Genomic DNA, 22,211 nt, shown 5'->3' on the forward strand with positions numbered 1-22,211 from the left:
TGATTTTGTCCACATTTTCTGCATCACGGAAATCACAGGGCACTAAATATTATATATTTTTTATTCCTTACATATAACCTGAAGAATAATGACTGGCTGATTGTAAATTATCCCATACAAATTTTGACCCACACAATAATGTTGGCTATTGCTACAAATATTCCCGTGCTACTTATGACTGGTTTTGTGGTCCAGGGTCACATATTATGTAATATATTATGTTTCATGACGCTTAATTCAGCGAAACATGCAAGACATCAGACAAATTGTCAATGGTAAATTGCTTAAAGCTCCTTTACATTATTTAGGAAAAGCCGAGAGCATGCCAAAAAAAAAAATCAAATTAAAAAATGCCCAGTCAAGAACAATTACGTGTGTAATAAGCACACAGCTTCCTCATTTATTCATGAGCCGGTCAGGAATAGCTGTGAGAGTGTGTGAAGTGTGGTCAGACCTCTCGTTTTGCAGCGCTGTGCTCATAGGATTGATGGTGGGGCTGACGGGCTTGTTTCTTTCCCATATCAGCAGAAGTTCTGCCATACGCTCTTCTGCACACTGCGCTGTCAGACGAGCCTCCGCATCCTGATCCCAGCAATCCTCCATAGTCTCCTTGAGAGAGCGCACGGCCTAGAAGAGAGGAGAGTGAATGTGTCAAAAACAACTGATAGATTTGCAGCCATTATACTTGTGGGTGGTTGCCATTACAGTGTTTTGTGGTCGCTTAGGTGTTCTGAATCGTGTTACTGTGCTTCTCTGTTGTCGCCCCAATTGTCTTTACTTTGGGCCCTGATGGTGGCTCTTTAATTTAAAGAAGTTCACTTTACGTTAATGTTTTCCTCATAAAACAATTTCTTTACGAGTGAAGAAAGACAGACATGAACATCTTGGATGACAAGGGGTTGAGTAAATTATCTGTACATTTTTGTTCTGGAAGTTAACTACTCCTTTAACTAGTCTAACCATTAAACTTCCTTGGCTGACCAGCTACACCAAATGAGACTCATTCAGCCTGTTAACCAACTAAACTGTAACCATCAACAGCTTAGTTGACCAGTATCAACCGTCTCCGACTTCATAGTGTTTTCCAGCAGAGTGTAAAATGCACAAAATATAAGAAGTCTTCTATGTTGTTCCACTTTTATATGAACAGAACAAAAGGGAACTGTATTAACCAAAGTGAATAAACATAGAGCTGGGAAAGAGCGTCAGCTTGCAGCAATAATCTGACCACTTCCTGTGACAATAACAGAATGAGATTGTCTCAGTGACTCACCAGGCTGTTCTCCTTCCAGGCTTCTGGAAACTTGGGTCTCTGTTTCTCTCTGGACACCAGCACCTGCATGTCCTCGAAGGAGGGGTGGTTCCCTGCCTCGGCCTGGAAGGCCATCTGGTATTCTGGCACTGCCTCCCCTTCAAAAAAAAAACAAAGGCAAGTCAGTCAGTAGAGACTTCCATACACATGCACTCACTAGAATTAACTGAAAAATACTCAAGGCACACTCATATTTCATAAATACAATGAGCAGGATACAACGGAGCCTTTGTTGCAACCCAATGGTGTAGCCTAGTGGTTAAAGACGTAAGGGGTGGTTGAGGCTAGGGATGGGTCAGGATGCTCAACAAGATATCCACCAACCAGATGATTACTATGGGCAACATTTTTTGAACTAGGAAACAACTTCTCTGAGAGGATTTTAGCATGTTGTTACATAAGTTTCATCTGTAAATTCATTCCAAAGCTCAAGGTATGCCGCTACCATCATCAAAGCATAGCTTTTGTGAAGGAAAAAAAGAAAAATCCTTTCAATGAAAAATATCAAGACAATTACAGCCGGACTTCAAATGTCGAACTTCCTGCTGTGAGCAATGTTCCTGCTAGTATGCATAATCCATGTCTCTATGTAAGGAGTGCAATCATTTTGTGCTATAAAAGGTAATATATTACATCTTTCATGTAAAAAAAAGTGGAGGCACTTCGTGTTGGGTGGTTCTTTGCCTCATCGTTGTCTAATGCAAAGCTAGCCAAGAATTATCCTACTTAACTAAAAATAATAATGATAATAAGAAATGGTTTTTAAACACCAAATCACCATATTAGAATGATTTCTGATGGATCATGTAAAATTCAGCTTAGCCATCACAAGAATAAATTATATTTTAAAATATATTAAAATAGAAAATAGTTATTTTAGTTATGTATTTCACATATATATGTAACATTTTTATTTGTTATATTGTTATATACAGCATGTTTAAATTTAAATTGTAATTACTACAAATTTTAAATATTGTTTTATTTTTTTAAATAAAATATTAAAAAGGCCTGTTTTATCTTTTTCAGACATTTTTACTTACAAAACAAAATAGTGAATTAAGGGATAGTTAAGCCAAAAATACATTTTCTGTCATTAATTACACACCCTTAATGTCATTCCACACTTGTAAGAACACAAATTAAGATATTTTTGATGAAATCTGAGAGCTTTCTGACCCTGCATACACAGCAACACAACTATCAGCCATTGAGGCTGCCGTGGCCTAATGGTTAGGGAGTCGGGCTTATAACCGAAAGCTTGCAGGTTCGAGTCCCAGGTCCAGCAGGGATTAAAGGTGGGGGGAGTGAATAACCAGCACTCTCTCCACCCTCAATACCACGACTGAGGTGAATCCCTTGAACAAGGCACCAAACCCCAACTGCTGCAGCGATATGGCTGCACACTACACACTGTGTTTACGGTGTGTGTGTTCACTGCTGTGTGTGCGCACTTGGATGGGTTAAATGCAGAGCACAAAAGGTCACCACACGTCACATCCTTTCCTTCCTTCCCATCAATAAAATAGTCCATGTGCCATCAGTGATTCATAATTTTAAGAAGCTATGAGAATAATTTTTGTGCGCAAAGAAAACAAAAATAACAACTTTATTCAACAATTCTTATCCTCCGGTAGGACCCTTGTTGTCTAGGAAAGCTCTCGGATTTCATCAGAAATATCTTAATTTGTGTTCTGAAGATAAACAAAGGTCTGACCAGTTTGGAACGACACGAGTGAGTAATTAATGACAGCATTTTCATTTTTGGATGAACCATCCCTTTAAGACAATGATTTTGCAGTGTACATCAAGCCAATTTTAACACCACTGAAACTAGCTGACATTACATGCTACAGTCAGTTCTGCTTAGCCAGCAGTATATCTACATCCTTGCTGTAGTTTGTGCAGAGCTGTGGTCCTCACCTGGAAAGAGGTCAGTACATCTCATGAAGGTCTCCCAGTAGATGAGGCCGATGGCATACATGTCCACCTGTTTCAAAGCCGACTCGCAGTCCCTGAGGTTCACCGCTCCCTCCAGCACTTCCGGCGCCATGTAGCGGATTGTGCCCACCTAGACAGTAGAGGGGAAACATGTTACTGTGGTTGGTCTGGATCAGCAATTCTGGCCTATAACTGAGTCATGTGCCCTAACAAAATCATTTCAGCAGTTTCAGGTTGTTATAATGTTCCAGTCAAGAGAGTGGTTATGGGCTGACCTCACTGATGGCAGCGTTTTCTTCTTCACCAGGCCGTACAAGGCGATTTCCAGTCAGTTTCATGGACAGGCCGAAGTCGCTGATCACACACGTGCCATCGTTCTTCACCAGAACATTACGGCTGTTTAGATCCCGGTGTGAAATGGCAGGTTTATATAAATCTGTAAAGGAAAGATCATGTTAAAAGAATTTTTAGTAACTGCAGAGTCACAGACAGTGAAGCTGAAGAATGAATTTTGAAAATTTTGCTTTGCCATCATAGAAATAAATTAAATGTCAAAACAATTGAGGTCAAAAGTTTACATACACCTTGCAGAATCTGGATCAGAATTTAGTACTGACCTATATTTACATACACTCCACGAGAGAAAATACTAGTTAAATTTACATAAATTACCACGTTCAAAAGTTTACATACACTTGATTCTTAATACTGTGTTGTTACCTGAATGATCCACAGCTGTGTTTTTTGTTTAGTGATAGTTGTTCATGAGTCCCTTATTTGACCTGAACAGTTAAACTGCCTGCTGTTCTTTAGAAAAATCCTTCAGATCCCACAAACTCTTTAGTTTTTCAGCATTTTTGTGTATTTGAACCCTTTCCAACATTGACTGTGCGATGTTGAGATCCATATTTTCACAGTGAGGACAACTGAGGGACTCATATGCAACTATTACAAAAGGTTCAAACGCTCACCGATGCTTCAGAAGGAGACACGATGCATTAAGAGCCGGGGGTGAAAACTTTTTGAATTGGAAGATCAGGGTAAATTTAACTTATTTTGTCATCTGGGAGACATGTAAGTATCTTCTGTAACTTCTGAAAGGCAGCACTAAATGAAAAAAAGGCAAAATAAGAAAAATGTACACATCTTCATTCTGTTTACACCCCTGGCTCTTAATGCACTGTGTTTCCTTCTGGAGCATCAGTGTTTGAACCTTAAACCTGAAGGATTTTTCTGAAGAACAGCAGGCAGTTTAACTGTTCAGGACAAACAAAGGACTCCTTAACAACTATCACTAAACAAACAAACACAGCTGTGGATCATTCAGGTAACAACACAGTATTAAGAATCAAGTGTATGTAAACTTTTGAACAATGTAATTTTTATAAATTCCTATTGAAATTAGTCTCTTACGGTTGCTTATTTTAAAAACATTCAAAAATCTTACCAACCCCAAACTATTAAATGGTATTTTATGAATTTACACTGGTGGACGTTGTTAGCGGACAAATTAAATAAATTATTGAGCATTATAAGTGTTTCAAAAAGATAGTTCACCAAAAACTAAATTTCTGTCATTGATTACTCACCCTCATGTCATTCCAAACCTGCAAGACATTCGTTCATCTTCAGAACAAAAATTAAGATATTTTTGATGAAATCTGAGAGCTTCCTGACCCTGCATAGACGGCAACGCAACTGATGCGTTTAAGGCCAAGAAAGGTAGTAAGGACATCATTAAAACAGTCTATGTGACATCAGTGGTTCAACCTTAATATAATGAAGCTATGAGAATACTTTTTGTGTGCAAAAATAACAACTTTATTCAACAATTTTCTCTCTTCTATGTCAGTCAATGTGCATTCACACAAGTACCACAACGCATGCAGAAGCATTCTCAAAAATATTGTCACAGCTTCATAAAATTAAAGTTGAACCACTGATGTCACACAGACAATTTAACAATGAACATGTCAGTTGAGTTGCTGTCTATGCAGAGTCAGAAGGCTCTCAGCTTTCATCAAAAACATCTTAATTTGTGTTCTGAAGATGAACGAAGGTCTTACGGGGTTTGGAACGACATGAGGGTGAGTAATTAATGACAGAATTGTCATTTTTGGGTGAACTAACACTAATACAGTCCACATGATCAAAAGATAAACTCCTATTGTTTTTGAGCAGTCTTTACAACCACTAGCACAACACATCCAGCAGAGGGCGCTCAGAGAAGCACATGAAGTGAGTAATAGTTTCAGGATGAATGCCCTCTCTCCCAGTCCTTCCCCCATCCTCCGCATGCTGCCTGTCTGGCTCTAAAGTTCAGCCAGTAATGAGAGCAGCGGCACAGCAATCTGAACCACGGCTGTACAGAGATCAGTTCGTAATGACGACATATGCCGGAATCTGGTGAACGGCTGCTCTGAGATCAGTTCGTAATGAGGGCAGGGCCAGAGGCAGCTGAGTGGGAAATGAACTTCAGGTCTGATGAGCTGCAGACTGTCTGCAGATCTCTGGCGACCTTCCAGCAGCACCCAGAGAAACATGAGGAGCGCGACGCACAAATTAGCCGAGTGTTATCTCTTTTGCACCGCATGTGGAACAGCTAAAGACTCAATTAGAGTAAAAAAATAAAACCCTGATCATTTTGTTTTTTTAATGCTGCATTAAAACCGTGTTTCCAAATAAAGCGTTTCGGCATATTTCAAACCGTCCATCTTAACCAATTTTTTTAAAGTAAGGAAGCTTGTACACAATTTCCAGCTATGCCTTTGCACACAGCATTCTTAACAGCAAGCCGCCGTTCTGTTAAACACAAAGACACATCATAAAAAATGAATAGTGTCTCATTCATCTTACAGAAAACATTCTGTCTGACCCAGATGTGCAGATTAGGGAAGGCAGCTTCAACGTGACGCTGCAGAGCAGTCAACTGGCTTCGCCGATGGTCTTTGGGTGGATTTACGCAGCTTTTTTTAACCCGTGTGGTTAGACACACATTCCTGCCGAGCTATGGAGGCATAAGGCAACTCAAAGAGTGTTGTGTCTACAGCACTCACTCAAGAAACAAGTCGAAGAAACTCAGCAGCACATATCGAAAACCAGGGCAACAGAACTTTCACCTTGCCCACGACTGTATTCAGTCTCTATTTTTCATCTACATTACTTTATTAAAATGCTTGTCATATATCTTATGAACACATCTGCGCCTCCAGGGTATGTTATGATTTATATCTCCCACCAGACCTCTGCTAAATTATATGCCAATCAAACTCGCAGCAAAGTCTGTTGACACCGAAATGGAAAGATAAGTACTTGCTTCTTATTTGAAGAGTTCAAGTCAGACATCAAATGGCTGTTAACAGAATTTTGAATAGCGATGAAAAGCTGCAAGATGGTACGAAATTTAAAAGGGTTGAGTTAGGATTTATTTCTCCCACAAGACTTTATTCATTTATATGCCCATCACATCTCTGGTGAATCAGCCACCACTAGCAGAAATAAGCTGAAGTGCAATATTCTTAGACTGACATCTTGAGTATTTACTCTACTGTTCAAAAGTTTCTTATATGATCCAAGGCTGTGTTTATTTGCTCAAAAATACAATAAAATTGTAATATTGTTAAATATTATTACAATTTTTTAAATATACTTTAAAATGTTATTTATTCCTGTGATGACAAAGCTGAAGTCATTAAGCCATTACGTCACATGATCCTTCAGAAATCATTCTGATATGCTGATTTGCTACTCAAGAAACCTTTATTATTATTATTATTATTCAAAACAGCTGTGCTGATTATTATTTTTGTGGAAACCATTTTTTCCAGAATTCTTGATGAATAGAAAGTTAAAAACATTTACATTTTTTCATTTAGCAGACACTTTTATCCAAGTCAACTTACAGCATTTATTTAAAAGAATTTAATGCATACCTGCTGAATAAAAGCTTTAACATCTTTCAAAATAAAATAATAATTCTTACTGAATCCAAACTCTTGAATGGTAGTGTGTTTTGTTTTACTCGATTAATTCCCAATAAGTAAAATCCAGTTCCACACTACACTTCGTCTCATTAAAGGGATAGTTCATCCAAAAATTAAAATTACCCTATGATTTACTCACCCTCAAGCCATTCAAGGTATATATGACTTTCTTCTTTCAGACGAATACAATCAGTTACAACCCCAATTCCAGAAAAGTCGGGACGTTTTGTGAAATGCCATAAAATCAAGAATATGTTATCTGTTCAACCTTTATTTAATTGATTAAAGTGTTTTTATTTTGATGTTATTTTTATTTTCATGGCTATTCTAGGCTGTATAATGGCAGTGAATGGGTGTTGAAATCTTGAAGTGCAAACAAGTGCAATAGTCCATCATAAAAAGTGTTCCGAAGGGTTAATAAAGGCCTTCTGAAACAAATCGATGAGTTTGTGTAAGAAAAACCAAATGCAATTTTAACTATGTTGAAGCATCCTCAACATACACAACGCACCATTTTAAGACTAAATGTAGAGTATGCTAAAACAAATCACTTCTTCACATGGTTTAACTTTGCTGTAAACAAAACTTGGTTCTCACGAGATTAGTGTATTCTCACCGGAGTTTACGCATACGTACGTTCTACGTCATTCATTGGAACGCCACTCTCTTGTGAACGTGCGTTCGACAGTTAACAAAAACTAGAGATTATGGTTTATAAAGTTTTACATATGGATATTTTTCTTACACGAACGCATTGATTCGCTTAAGAAGGCCTGTAGTAACCCCCTGGAGCAGTGTGGAGTACTTTTTATGATGGATGGATGCACTTTTTTGGGCTTCAAAATCTCAACAGCCATTCACTCCCATTATAAAGCTTGGAAGAGTCAGGACATTCTTTAATACAACTCCGATTGTATTCATATGAAAGAGGAAAGGCATAAACACCTAGGATGACTTGAGGGTGAGTAAATCATGGGGTAATTTACATTTTTGGGTGAACTATCCCTTTAAATACAGTATCTTGTTTCACCTGGCATCAAGAAAATGACAATTCACCTTTAAACACGTTTTAAAGCAACAAGGCTTTAGTCCTTCGAATAGGCAGCCAAAAATAACTCAAGGTAGTGCAAAATAAAGAAAGAGCTAGAGTGAAGGATGTGTGTGTACAGATGTAGAGGTGACCCTCACCTCCTCTCAGCAGCTCGGTGTGCAGGTACGCCAGTCCTCTCGTGAGAGAATGTGCCAGACGACAGCAGCTCACCCAGTCCAACGTGTGCAGACTCAGGTACCGACACAGAGAGCCCTACAAACAGACACAGAGTTAAACGAGCACACACACACAACCTGTAACTGCTCAAACACTGCACTAAAAGAGTCATGAAAGAGTGTGATAGTTATTAAAATAGCAGTAACATCTCAGTTGCAGAAAATAAGAACTGTGCTTTTAACATAGCTCTACAAATGACAACCTCTCCACATCAACGCTGTTATTTTTTCCCCCCCCACAACTCGGCACTGCTTTTACATCAGCATTTCAAATCTCTGCAGAGCAGATATGAAGCGTATGCAGCTCTTGAATAATGAATTGAAGCTTCAACAAAGTTGTAATGTAAAGCCGCCTGCAACTAATTACAGCCCCTGGGGTATTTAGGCAACGCGATTAAAACTACCAGCACCAACAAACAGCGTCATACACGACAGAGATTTTTTTTTTCCCCAAACTAAACCAGAGAAATAATATTGTAGATTAGATTTAATTAGTTCAACAGGAAGCCTTTGCACATACAGTACAAGAGCTGCTGTAGAGGGGCGGATGTAATTATGAGTGTTGTAGAAATATCAATAACTGTCATACTGAGAGCCTATTCAAAAGGTGGGGCAAATAGTTGCTTACTAGTTAACTGTCTGCACTTAACATTGGATTGCAATCTCACTAAAGTCACTGTCCTGATGACAAGCTCTTGCAATAATGCGACAGTAATAGAAAAAATACTACTGTGGTAGATACAGACATAGATCAACAGATTTTTGACCTGTCATCTAGGATGGAGGGGTGCAAGAGAAAACTATCAGACTACAGGGCGCTCTGGGTAGAGGAATGATTATCTTCCTGTAAGTGTACATCAGAGCCATAAAAGCCAATCGCTTTCCCTCAAGCCCTGCCTGAGTCTCCGTGTTACCATAGCGACAGGGAAAATGAATTTATCCCCGGACACCGTTCCAGGCATTCCGTCTTTCTAACGATGTGTGACAGACAGAACACTGACTGATACAGACAGATTTGCTCCAAAACCTTGTGTGCTGCTTTGCTGTCTGCTGCCTATATAGGCAGCATCCTAACTGGCATGAAACCCTATAAGTGAGGTTTCAGAGCTCTTTTAAGGCACATGTGCAGAGCAAAAAACTTGAAATGCATGGTAGACTTGACTCATAATTGATTCCACTCAAGTTTGACATTAGCATGTTGGTAAGCAAAAGACAGGAAAAGCATAACAAAGAGCACACACACATTTCTGATCAAACTGAATTAACTTATCTATTAGTGCTGTCAAAATTAGCACATTAACGCAGACAATTAATTTTTCCAGTTTAACGGCGTTAAAAATATTTAACGCAGGGGTGGAGCTAGAGTTGGCCACCCCACTCACAACTGATGCTTCGGTCTCCTTCTTTCTTGACAAGAATTGCGTTTATTTAGTCACAGAACGTTTTTACGAGCATCAAACGGTAGACTTTTCAGACACGCACTTCACTTCACTTCAGCACCGGGCGCTAGTCAAACGAGCGCGGGAAAGCTACAGGTGATGAAGGAGCATCAGTAGGACAACAGTGAACTGAGGTCAGATGAAATGTTGTCAGATAATATGTCAGTATAAACAAATTTACCTGTCCTGTCAGCTGTAATAATGTGCTCATAGCACGCACTCTTCAATTGCATTACTACCCAAAACTAGCCCAATCGTATAAAAGCCCAAGCCCAGTATATATATAAAAAAAAAAAAAAAAAAAATTCTGCAGGGTAAAATACACATTTTTTTTTTTCGGCAGGATTCCCCTGGTAAAATTGCCATTCCAGGGGATAAATGTCACGTTATTGGGGCTGCTTCAGCCCGCGGACATTAAAAACAACCTGCAGCAACAGTGTTAAAGTAGCCCAATTCCACAGGAAAACTGCAGTCTTGGCAATACTGGGTGGCGAGCACTGAAGCCTGTATCGTTTCATATTAAAGCGCGGATGAAACTATGAGCATGCGTGTCAGATCTGTGTCAGATCAAGTTTGAGCTTCCAAAATGCAGTTTAAATGGAGCTTCAAAGGGCTCTAAATGATCCCAGCCGAGGAAGAAGGGTCTTATCTAGCAAAATGATTGTTTTTTTTGTTTTGTTTTTTAAATATATTATTTAACCTCAAATGCTCGTCTTGTCTAGGCCTGCCTGTTTTTTTCTTTCTGGTTCAAGACAGAGTATGTCGAAAAACTCCCATCTAATTTTTTCCCTCAAATTCAAAATCATCCTACATCGCTGCACAAGTACCGACCCAGTGTTTACAAAGTAAACATGCAAGAAGGTCCAACGGCCTTTACAAAAAAGGTAAAACAGCGATGTAGGATGATTTTGAAGTTGGAGGAGAAAATGAGATGGGAGTCTTTCGACATACCCTAACTGTACTGAACCGGAAAAAAACTGAGTTCAGGCACACCTAGACAAGAGTTTGAGGTTAAAAAGTATATAAATAAGAGTACATTCTGTAAATGTTTGTTTTGGGAAGTTAACTTCTCCTTGAAAGTAATAGCAGCCGAATAACCTAATAATCCAGCTGCTGTGATGTCTGTAAATCAAAGAACAAAAGATAAAAAGAGGAAATCAATAACTTTTGTAGCTTTAAGGATTCATCTATATTTAATTTAGTATTTAGTGTTTGATAACTTTATTCAGTTTCTGTATATTTCCTAATTGCTGAAGGGCAGGTAAATAATGGGTTTAATATGTGAAGACTGTTTCAAGTTCACTTAAATTAGAAGTTTTTTTTAAGTCTATTAAATATTAAAAGTGATAGCTCTCAATTATACTGTAACGTTGAATGGCTATAATCAATGGTTAATGTTAGGAAAAAAATGATTTCCTAGAGACATCAGTAATATTATTATATAACAAATATTTAACAAATATTAAAAAAAATACTGTCTTTATGTTGTTTCTAAATTAATTTAAAGATTGAATGTGAAATTATTGCAATATAAAATATAATTAAAAACTTGATGTTAGGTGGGATTAATCGTGATTAATTTAATAAAAAATATGCAATTAATATATATTTTTTTTAAATCAACTGACAGCACTACTTTCTATTCTATTCTATTCTATTCTATTCTATTCTATTCTATTCTATTCTATTCATGGATAGTATTTTTCATGAAATGCAGCCTAGGATTTTAGATTTTCCTCTAAAGTAACTAAGCCAGTAATGTAATGATATCCTGCAGGTAGTGATGTCAATTTTGGTGGGAAAACAAGCAAAGGATTAGATGGATTCTGTTAATTATTAGTTGATTTATCTCACTCTAAGACTTTTTCAAAAGATCCGTTAAAAAAAACTTCATGTTGACACTGTCAGGTTTGCGAATTCTCAATCACTCAGTGACTCACTTCATCTTATTTCCATCCAGTTTATTTGTTTTAATCAGGAGAAGAAAAAAAAAGTGTTAAAGTCTGGTACAAACTTTCATAAAAGTTGAATTCATTAAATTAGAACATTTTTTAAAGTCTCAGAGTTCAAAAAGTACAGCATATAAGGAATAATTCAGAGTTTTTTCGATTCAGCCTAAAGCGAGCCATCAATTCATGTCTAAATAGGAAGTGAACATTCACCTACAAGGGTTTTTTCTTGTACTTTGGCTTTAGGCTATGAGTTCATTATACAATTCATACAACAGAAGAGAAACAGGGCAAGAGCAAACACAGCGATGTCTCAACAGAGTGCTATCTGTCTGCAGCCAGACACAATAAAGGTGTGTCTCATTCCTTACTGCCATTCAAAAGGCCCAGGCGGGTAGAACAGGCAGACAAACTTACGAGTTATAACATGTCAAACAGGAATGTACAGGAAAACATGTCGCAAAGAACGCTGGGCTATTGTTATTGTGCATGTTTTGAAATCTGAGGGGGGAATGACTTAGACTGAACAGGTCTGTTTATTTGCATGCAGTGTTTGCGTTGTTTTAGCACCCGATTAAAGGAATTATGCAAATTAGATAACGGCATAAACATGACCAAATAAGACGGCATGAAAACATGTTTGTTCTGAATGAAATTCGCACGTCGTAATTTCCCAATATGAGGTGCGAGGCTGTCAAAGACGCAACAGACTACTGCAATCTGACGTACTTTACTGGGAATGTAAAGCATCGCTTCACCAATGCCATTTCTGACACCCATATCGACTATTTAAAAAGCTGAAAGTGCACTCAACTTCACATATGCGCAGTTATAGCACTCACTTGAGTGAGAGTTATGATCAGTAAAAATGTACACGAATCTCTTTTAAGTAAAATTCAGTTTATCAGCTTTTCCGAGGTAATTACAATGCAGTGTTAATTATGCCAAAAAGCCTACTTTACAAAGAAAGAAGGCAAGTTTGTGTTAAAAAAAAAAAAAAAAAGTGACAATAGCTTCATTTAAATACAGTGTTATAAAGTGCTGCAGGAATGAGTCCTAAATCTCAAAACCAGGTTAGCATTTTTAAACGGTTACATCGTCCTCAGGTCAATGTTTTTCTTTCTTTTTTATGTTTTCAGGTCCGTTCAGGTCATGTTTTTATTTTATGACCAGTCAAAAGTTTTTGAACAGTGAGATTTTTTATGCTTTTTAAAGTCTCTTTTGCTCACTAAGCCTGCATTTATTTGTTCCAAAGCACACCAAAAAGAGTAAAATTGTGAATTATTTTTACTATTTAAAATAACTGTTTTCTATTTGAATATATGTTAAAATGTAATTTATTCCTGTGATTTCAAAGCTGATTTTTAGCATCATTACTCCAGTCACATGGTCCTTCAGAAATCATTCTAATATTCTGATTTGCTGCCTCAAAAAACATTTATTATTATTATTAATATGTTGAGTAGAATTTTTCAGGTTCTTTGATGAATAGAAAGATCAAAAAAATCATAATTTATCTGAAATAGAAATTTTTGTAACATTTTAAATGTCTTTATCATCACTTTTGACCAATTTAAAGCACCCTTGCTAAATAAAAGTACTAATTTCTATAATTTATTTCCCAAAAAAATAAACGAATAAATAAAAAATACTGACTTTTTTTAAATACTGAGCTTTTTTTATTTTAGATAAATGCTAATCTTTGCATGTTTCTATTCATCAAAGAATCCTGAAAAAAGAAAATGTACTCAGCTGTTTTAAATATCAATAAAAATAATAATAAAAAAAAAATGCAAATCAGCATATTTGAATGATTCATAGTTGTGTTCATTTGTAAGGATCATCACAATAAACAAAATGTGTTAATATCATATACTTTTGTTGGTCACAGAGCTTATTTTCTGCAAAAATCCAAAAGCCAATGGAAAAATCCTGTTGTGAAACCTCCAGATTGGCCTTCAATAATACGTCATCCCTGCAGCACATTACTTCTGCACTGGATTGCAGGTGGTTAGTAAATACAACAGAGAAATTTGTGCTGAAAAACGTCTCACAAAAGTGGCGCAGCTGTTTAATGAATTCATCTCTGTATTTAAAACCTACAGAAACACACTTTATCTGACTGCAATGGCAGATGGACACAGAATAAGTGAATGAAAACTATAGAAGCCAGCCAGGCAGAGAGAGAAAGATGAACAGGCACAGCTAAAACACAAAGCTGAAATCCAAGTTACCCTTCTCATGCTGCCTGCTTGAAATCCATCTGAATCATGGATAAAAATACCTGACCAGATAGCGGCAGGACATTCGATTCCACTCCCGACTTTGACAGAAATAGTCAGGAGAAACCAATAAAACAAAGAGATGAGGAATAAAGGACAGATGAAGGTAAAACGTGGAAAACTACACCATGCAGGGCAGGCAGGCAGGCACCAGAGCCGTGTCACATACAACTTTAAAGATGTGAGAAAAAAGGGCTTGCACTAGATCAATACTTACATGAGGGTAGTACTCCATAACCAGCAGGTACTCCATTCGCCCATCTGTCGTGAGACGCTCATCGCCAACGATAAAGCGAGCAATGTTCTCGTGTTCCAGAAGAGGGACTCGGTAAATGGAGCGCTCATTCACGAAGTTCTGCCGGTTGGCATAGGTGAAAACTTTTACGGCGACTGGGCGTTCATCCAGCGATCCTTTGTAGACAGAACCGTAGCGTCCTCGACCAATCAACTGCAAGGAAATGTATTCAGATTTGAATTGTAGCAGATGTTACATGATTAATAAATACAGATGGTTCGAGTTCATTACAATACAATTCAAAATGAGAATATGATAATGTGCACTTATTTGGTGGCAGATAGAAGAGGTGAACTCACTTCCAGGAGCTTTAAACTGTCTAAATCCAGAGACGGTTCTGACGGCGCAGCCTCTATCATGTCCATATTGTGCAGACCCTGTTTACACTCACCTGTTAATAAACACAGTATGCACACAATGTGTCAGAATAAGACGTGACCTTCATTCGCAAATAGCCAGTACATAGAGTACTGCATCTCACCCATCATCATGCGATAGCCGAAGAACAGCGCCACTATCAAGACTGCTACTATAGAGACAGATGCAATGGCGATGAAGATGGCCTCATCCCTGTGTATAGGCGGTTCTTCTTCTGGAGAAAAAGGGAAGAGAAAAGGAGAAAAAGAGGCACGTTAGATCTACAATTTTTACCTTTATTTAAAGGGACAGTTCACCCAAAAATGAAAATTCTGTCATTAATTATTGACCCTCATGTCGTTTCAAACCAGTAAGACCTTCGTTCATCTTCAGAACACAAATTAAGATATTTTTGATGAAATCCGAGAGCTTTCTGACCCTATATCAGCATGCAACTACCAAGTTCGAGGCCCAGAAAGGTAATTTGATTCTCGTAGCTTCATAACATTACGGTTGAAGCACTGATGTCACGTGGACTATTTTATCAATCTTCTTACTACCTTTCTGGGCTTTGAATGTGTCAGTTGTGTTGCTGTCTATGCAGGGTCAAAAAGCTCTCGGATTTCATCAAAAATATCTTAATTTGTCAGACAAAGGTCTTACGGGTTTGGAACGACATGAGGGTGAATAAAGTAATGACTGAATTTTTTGGCGAACTGCCCCTTTAAGATCATTTTAGCTTTTGTGTCTGAGTTTGCATGACTAAAGAACCAACATGCTGTCAGTTGCCATAAATAAAACAACTTAATAACAAACCAAAATCATAGTGTAACTGTACAATAATGGACAAGTAAAATCAATGAAGTAGAATAATCCAGCGAATAAATGTGAAATAATCATTGTTACATTATTATTTAAACAAACTGTTTTAGTTCCATATATTTTGAAAATGTCATTTATTTCTGTGATATCAAAGCTGAATTTTCAACAACAATCATTCCAGTCTTCAGTGTCACTTGATCCTACAGAAATCATTCTAAGAAACATTTCTTATCTTTATTAATGTTGAAAATATTGTGGAAACTTTTTTTTTTTCTGGAGTCAAAAGAACAGCACTCATTTGAAATCTAAATATTTTGTGACATAACGAATGTCTTCACTGTCAATTTTGAAAAATCTAGTATGCAATCTCACTGAAAAAAAGCATTAAATTTAAGTTAATTTGAGTTTTGAAATGTTTGTGTTGTTTTTTAACTTTCGTACATTTTCATCAGCTGGACAAGAATGATAACAGTTGTTATCGTGTGCTATTTGAGCTAAATAATCAGCATTTTTGTTATCAGTGCTGTCAGATTTTATTGCTGACGTGAATTATGTGATTTAAAAAAAGGTCTTGGTAAACAGTATGTCTATTGTTGCCATGAGGAAATGAGTAAGGGTCAAGTAGAAAATGTTTTTGTATGACATTCCATTAATGGGTCATTCTACAAAAATATCCACTTTTGGTATAAGAAGATACCTTAAAAGGTATTCTTCTATTTTTCTTACATTTAGACTTAGACCAGATTATTAGATTACCTTCTGACAGCTTAATGATTTTTTATTTATTTATTTTTTGTGTTTTTATTATCCATAAGGAAGGTGACACCAGTGAGAGTAAAACCAGCGACAATTTTCATGAAAAATACATTTTACAAAAAGGCTGCTGCAAGGTATCAAACCACATGTCATCAATCATGGTATACTCACTAAATTAAGTAATTTTAATCAATTTGTATTTTACAGTTCCCTAACAATAAAGCAGGTCATACCAGTGACTTCAACTAAAAAAAAAGAGAAAATTTCTGATAAGTGAAAAGAGACAGTGAACTTATGGGCCTTTCATAGATCTTCAGGAAACAGGAAGAAGGAAGTCAAGTGATGTCATCAGTGTGATTTTAAATTTCAAAACAAATGATTTTTGTTAAACGGTAACACCAGTGACAACTCCAAGGGACTACTACTATATTTTATTTTATGATTTTTATTCAGCATTTTGATTTTTTATGCCATTTACATCATACATTTAATAGTTATGAATACATTGTTGTATTTTAAAATGGTAGAAAAAACCTGTTTGGTTGGAATTCGATATAATTAATTGAAAAACAAATATTGCCACATTGATGGCTCAAGAAGGTGTAATTGTTCAAATAACATGAGTAAAATATAAAGAAATTGCAACCCTAAAGTGTTTTTCAAATGTAATATTTCTATAAAGGCCAGAAATAGAAAATCTCCATAGAATGACCCTAATTCAATGTGACTTACAATGTGATTTGTTAAATCCTAAATGCATACAAATGTGTCCATCAGTTTCTGTTCAAATCCAAGTCCACCGACCAAAAGAAATCCTACTAACTTCTGTACAAACAAACTGAAATAACCAAATCACAGTTGAAAAAGTGAAGTCCGCGTCATCTATCAAAACGATTGAAAATGTTCTGGTCTGTCAATGTACACGGAGCCATACAGACTCCCTCCTCCAAAATCCAATTAAACCCAGTGCTAGCTTTCTTTAGCTTTTGATTCACTTTCTTCCATTTTCTCACTCTGCTTCAGACACAGACATGTCCTTGCATACAAGAGCGAGAGCTTCGAGGCAAGAAAGCCGCTCTCACAAAAAGAGCTAAAAGAGAGAGAAAGATGAGTGGGAATGATAAAACCACAGCTATGGACTTAAGTTTCAAGCTGAGAGAAAGAGAACAAGCACTTAAAATGGCAGGACAGCCTCTCAAAATCAAACCCACTCAAAAAACTACTATGAGACAATGATTAAATAGCAAATACTGTGCATACTTACATATTTGAATTCATCTGTGAATTGATGCATGCTGGATACAGCAGGAAATGTGTAATTTATCTGATTATCATCAAGGCAATGAATGCAGATGTACAGTATGGGAAGACAAATCTACATCTTGTGTCCATATTTTTAAGCTGGACCCTCCCAGGTCCACTGCAGCAGCTAAAACAGTACCAGACCTGCAGCACTACGCTATCACACAGCTCAAAAAGGTTTGAGTTTCTCAAGACAGATCAATAAATATGAGATTTAAACCACAGCAGTGCGTCAGACTGCATGCTGCCGTTCGCTTCTGGAAAATGATCTCTCACACACACTCTTATATATCCACGCTCGTTTAACACTCAGAGGATAAAACAGGCATTTAAAGATATCAATAGAAAAAAAAAAAAAAAACACTCTTATTCTCACATATACATAGACACTGTTTACATGTCTTGGAGCCGGCGGCATTTAGCTCGGAGGCAGAATGTCTGAGTGTCCCTCCCTTGTCCAGACTATATGAACAATCCTGTTCTACTTCCTGTATGTCTCCCTAAAGCTCCCTGTCCATTATGAGAGCTCTCCTTCCTTTCTCACGTCTCCAAATTCCATATTCTGTATAAAACATTACAGAATCATGAAAATAACTGAATAACACTGAGTTTGTTGTCATGCTACATTCCTCATGGAGTAATGTCTGCAATTCTCTCTGTAGCCTCATGTTTGTCATCGCATCTCGCGTGGAGCTGATCTTTTGTCCTTCACATTCTTTGAGATTGAGCATCAGGACAGATGCAGTTTCCCTGGGTAACCAGAACTCTTCTGTGAAATCATCAACTCCCACTCATAATGCCTGGCAACCGTGAGCAGTCACAACCTTCCTGCAATAAAGTCTGACTTGCCTAAATTTTTTACTTTTCTTCAGTTTCTGTTTTGTGTTTGTGTCAGTGCTGTGTGAGAATAAAGACACTGAGCTAAGAAACGCTTTTAAAGTGAAAGGCTGAAAGCACACACAGAGGAAAAAGAAAGTAAAAACCTACTACTAAGCCCTATGAAATCAAAATTTTATGGGTTTTATGTCATGAAAACAGAATTGAAAAAATTGGATTTGACCAAAAAGTTTCATATTTTCAATTAATTAGACATGCTTTTCGATTAATATTTTTTTTTATTTAACCATCAAAACTAGATTCTAGAATCTAGATTCAAAAATTAAAAAAAAAAAAAAAAAAAAAAAAAGAATCCAGAAAAATTAAAATGGAAAAAAGGAATTTGGGAAAAAAAAGAAAACAGATTTCATAGGGCCCTAATATTTGATGTGCTCTATGTGTTGACAAATGTTTGTATGTAAATAAAAGCCTAAATTAAATCGATAGTTGGGGTCAAAAGTTTACATACACCTTGCAGAATCTGCAAAATGTTAATTATTTTACCAAAATTATACCAGGGATCATACAAAATGCATGATATTTTTTTATGTAGTACTGACCTGAATAAAATATTTCACATAAAAGACGTTTGCATATAGTCCATAAGAGAAAATAATAATTCAATTTATAAAAATGACCCCGTTAAAAAGTTTACATACACTTTATTCTTAATACCCTGTTGTTAACTGAATGATCCACAGCTGTTTTTTTTTTGTTTGTTTGTTTAGTGATAGTTGTTCATGAGTCCCTTGTTTGTCCAGAACAGTTAAACTGCCTGCTGTTCTTTAGAAAAATCCTTCAGGTCCCACAAATTCTTTGGTTTTTTGTGTATTTGAACCCTTGAATGACTATATGATTTTGAGATCCATCTTTTTACAACTGAGGGACTCATATGCAACTATTACAGAAGGTTCAAGCGCTCACTGATGCTTCAGAAGGAAACACAATGAATTAAGAGCTGGGGGGTGAAAACTTTTTGAATTTGAAGATGAGGGTAAATTGAACTTTGTATTCTGGGAAACCTGTAAGTCTCTTCTGTAGCTTCTGAAGGACAGCACTAAATATAAAAAATATGATATTTAGGCAAAATAATTCTTCATTCGTCTAAGATCTTCATTCTGTTCAAAAGTTTACACCCCTGGCTCTTAATGCATCTTTTTTCCTTCCGGAGCATCGGTGAGCGTTTTAATATTCTGTAATTGTTGCATATGAGTCCCTCAGTTGTCCTCAGGGTTAGTAATCTATGACAATTTTCATTTATGGATGAACAATTTCTATAATGGTTTTCTGAAACAGAACTACACATCATCCATCGAGATCAGTTAGTGCAAAAAGCAAAACAAAACTCTTACATTAAAAAGGAGAGGGGCGTATTTTAAATCAAGACTAATGTGTGTGAGACACCTACAAAACTGATTTTAAAAGCACTGAATGATGAATGATTTTTCCCCTGAGGAATTGAAGAACATGCATCTCATGTTATGATTATGGGTACCACAGAGTGTCTTTTCCATCAGACAGGCAGTCACATCTTAGATATGCATCCCATTCATAATACAAAGCCTGTGTGGGAGAATTTCAAAGAAAGCCGACTCAGAGACACCAGGGAGACTCTAATGGAAGTCATTCATGAGCGGGCAGACTTTCATGCTGCCATTACCGTAACAGGACTTCACATCACTACCTGAATCCCCTCACCAGCGAGGACAACAAAAGCCACTCAATGGGAATTCTCTGGCCTACATTCAGCTTCAGAGTTGGATGCTGGGGAAGAGAGTGAGAGAGCCTGACAAAATACATCATCATGTGCCAGACAAATACAACACGACTGCAATCTGCCTTTAACCGCTATTAATTCCAGATCCAAGGCGTATCTACAGGCCAGAATATAATGGAGATGGGCTTTTCTGAACTGGGCCACACACCCCAAAAACCACCTAGTAGTTCCAGGTCTATAACAACTAGAAAAAATTGTTTTGTGCACAAAAGCATTCTTGTAGCTTCATAACATTATGGTTGAACCACTGATGTCACATGGACTATTTTAACAATAGTAACAAAAGTTTAACAACTACCTTTTTGGGCCATGAACATGTCAGTTGTGTTGCTGTCTGTGCAGGGTCAGAAAGCTCTCAGATTTCATCAAAAATATCTTAATTTGTGTTCTGAAGATGAACAAAGGTCTTACTGGTTTGGACCGACATGAGGGCAAGTAATCAATGACAGAATTTAAATTTTTGGGTGAACTATACCTTTAAGTTATTTTTTATTTTTTTAAATATAGCAATGTCATTATTAAGGAAGCCAGTTTCCACCACTGAATAAAAAATAAAAAAGGCTATTGCGACTTATCTCGAATTGTGTGATATAAACTCACAATTCTGACTTTTTTCTCAAAATTGTAAGATATAAACTCGCAATTGTGAGTTATAAAGTCCTGACTTAAGTCAGAATTGTGAGATAAAAATAATACAAACTTGCAAGTCTGACTTTTTTCTCAGAATGGCAAGATATAAACTTACAACTGCGAGTTTTAAAGTCAGAATTGGAAGACAAACTCACAATTCAGACTTTTCTTTTCAGAATTGCATGATATAAACTCGCGATTTAACAATTGCTAGGAATAAAAATGTGCAATTCTGACTTTTTTTTTTCCTAATTGCAAAAAATTTATATCTCCCAATTTTGATTTTTTCTCAGAATTGTGAAATATAAGCTCCTAAATCTGACTTTTTTTCTCAGAATTGCGAGTTATAAAGTCCAGTTTTGAGGGGGAAAACGTTCTCAGAATTGCGAGTTTATATCTCGCAATTCTGACTTTCTAACACCCAAGTCACGTTATTGCGTTAAGTCACGTTATTGATTTAAGTCAGAATTGTCAGATAAAAATAGTCATAATTTCAAAACATAAACTCGCGATTCTGAGAAAAAAGTCTGAGCTTTGAACTGTATTTCTCAGAACTGAGTGATATAAACTCGCAATTCTGACTTTTTTCTCAGAATTGCAATGCAATTGTGTTAAGCCAGAATTGTGAGATAAAATTAATCATAATTGCAAGATATAAACTCGCGATTCTGAGAAAATTGCAATCCTGCAATTCTGACTTTATTTCTCAGAATTGTGAATTGTGAGATATAAAGTCAAATTTTAAGGGGGAAAATGTTCTCAGAATTGTGAGTTTATATCTCGCAATTCTGACTTTTTAACTCGCAACTGCAAGTTTATTAGTCAGATTTGGGAGTTTATACTTCACAATTCTAAGAATAAAGTCAGAATTGAGAAAAAAAGTCATAATTACTTTTTTTTTTTTTTTACTTTTTAATTTAGTGGTGGAAATGGGCTTCCATACATTATCATCCATTTGCCCTTACTGTTACAGTCCTAATTTCACAATATATTATTAGCCTTTATCAGACTATATTACCTGCACTGTTATTTGACCAGAGTTTCATCAAGCAAACTCAATTTCCACCTCCCAAAACTTGCCATTCGCTGTGTAAAGGTTAAGGTTAAAAGAGGCAAAGCTAATGAATAAATTAATTAAGGGAAATGAGCAGATGCTTGTTCGCTCACAGCTCCGCTGGCAGACAGCTCATCAGCACAATGAAACGATGGACTCAATCTGGCGAG

General features: G+C 36.7%; 1 protein-coding gene across 1 annotated transcript in view; it reads right to left on the reverse strand.

Moving 5' to 3' along the window:
- Window positions 1-22,211, reverse strand: part of bmpr2b (bone morphogenetic protein receptor, type II b (serine/threonine kinase)) — a 94,591-nt gene that overhangs the window by 8,847 nt on the left and 63,533 nt on the right. The window contains exons 4-11 of the mRNA XM_051118719.1: window positions 14,949-15,059; window positions 14,767-14,858; window positions 14,390-14,620; window positions 8,425-8,539; window positions 3,529-3,689; window positions 3,236-3,383; window positions 1,274-1,410; window positions 455-627 (exon numbers count right to left, since the gene is read on the reverse strand). Coding sequence (XP_050974676.1) covers window positions 455-627; window positions 1,274-1,410; window positions 3,236-3,383; window positions 3,529-3,689; window positions 8,425-8,539; window positions 14,390-14,620; window positions 14,767-14,858; window positions 14,949-15,059 — 1,168 coding nt within the window. The remainder of the gene's footprint in view (window positions 1-454; window positions 628-1,273; window positions 1,411-3,235; window positions 3,384-3,528; window positions 3,690-8,424; window positions 8,540-14,389; window positions 14,621-14,766; window positions 14,859-14,948; window positions 15,060-22,211) is intronic.

This window comes from Labeo rohita, chromosome 9 (assembly GCF_022985175.1).
Source record: "Labeo rohita strain BAU-BD-2019 chromosome 9, IGBB_LRoh.1.0, whole genome shotgun sequence".
NCBI classification, from domain to species: Eukaryota; Metazoa; Chordata; class Actinopteri; order Cypriniformes; family Cyprinidae; genus Labeo; species Labeo rohita.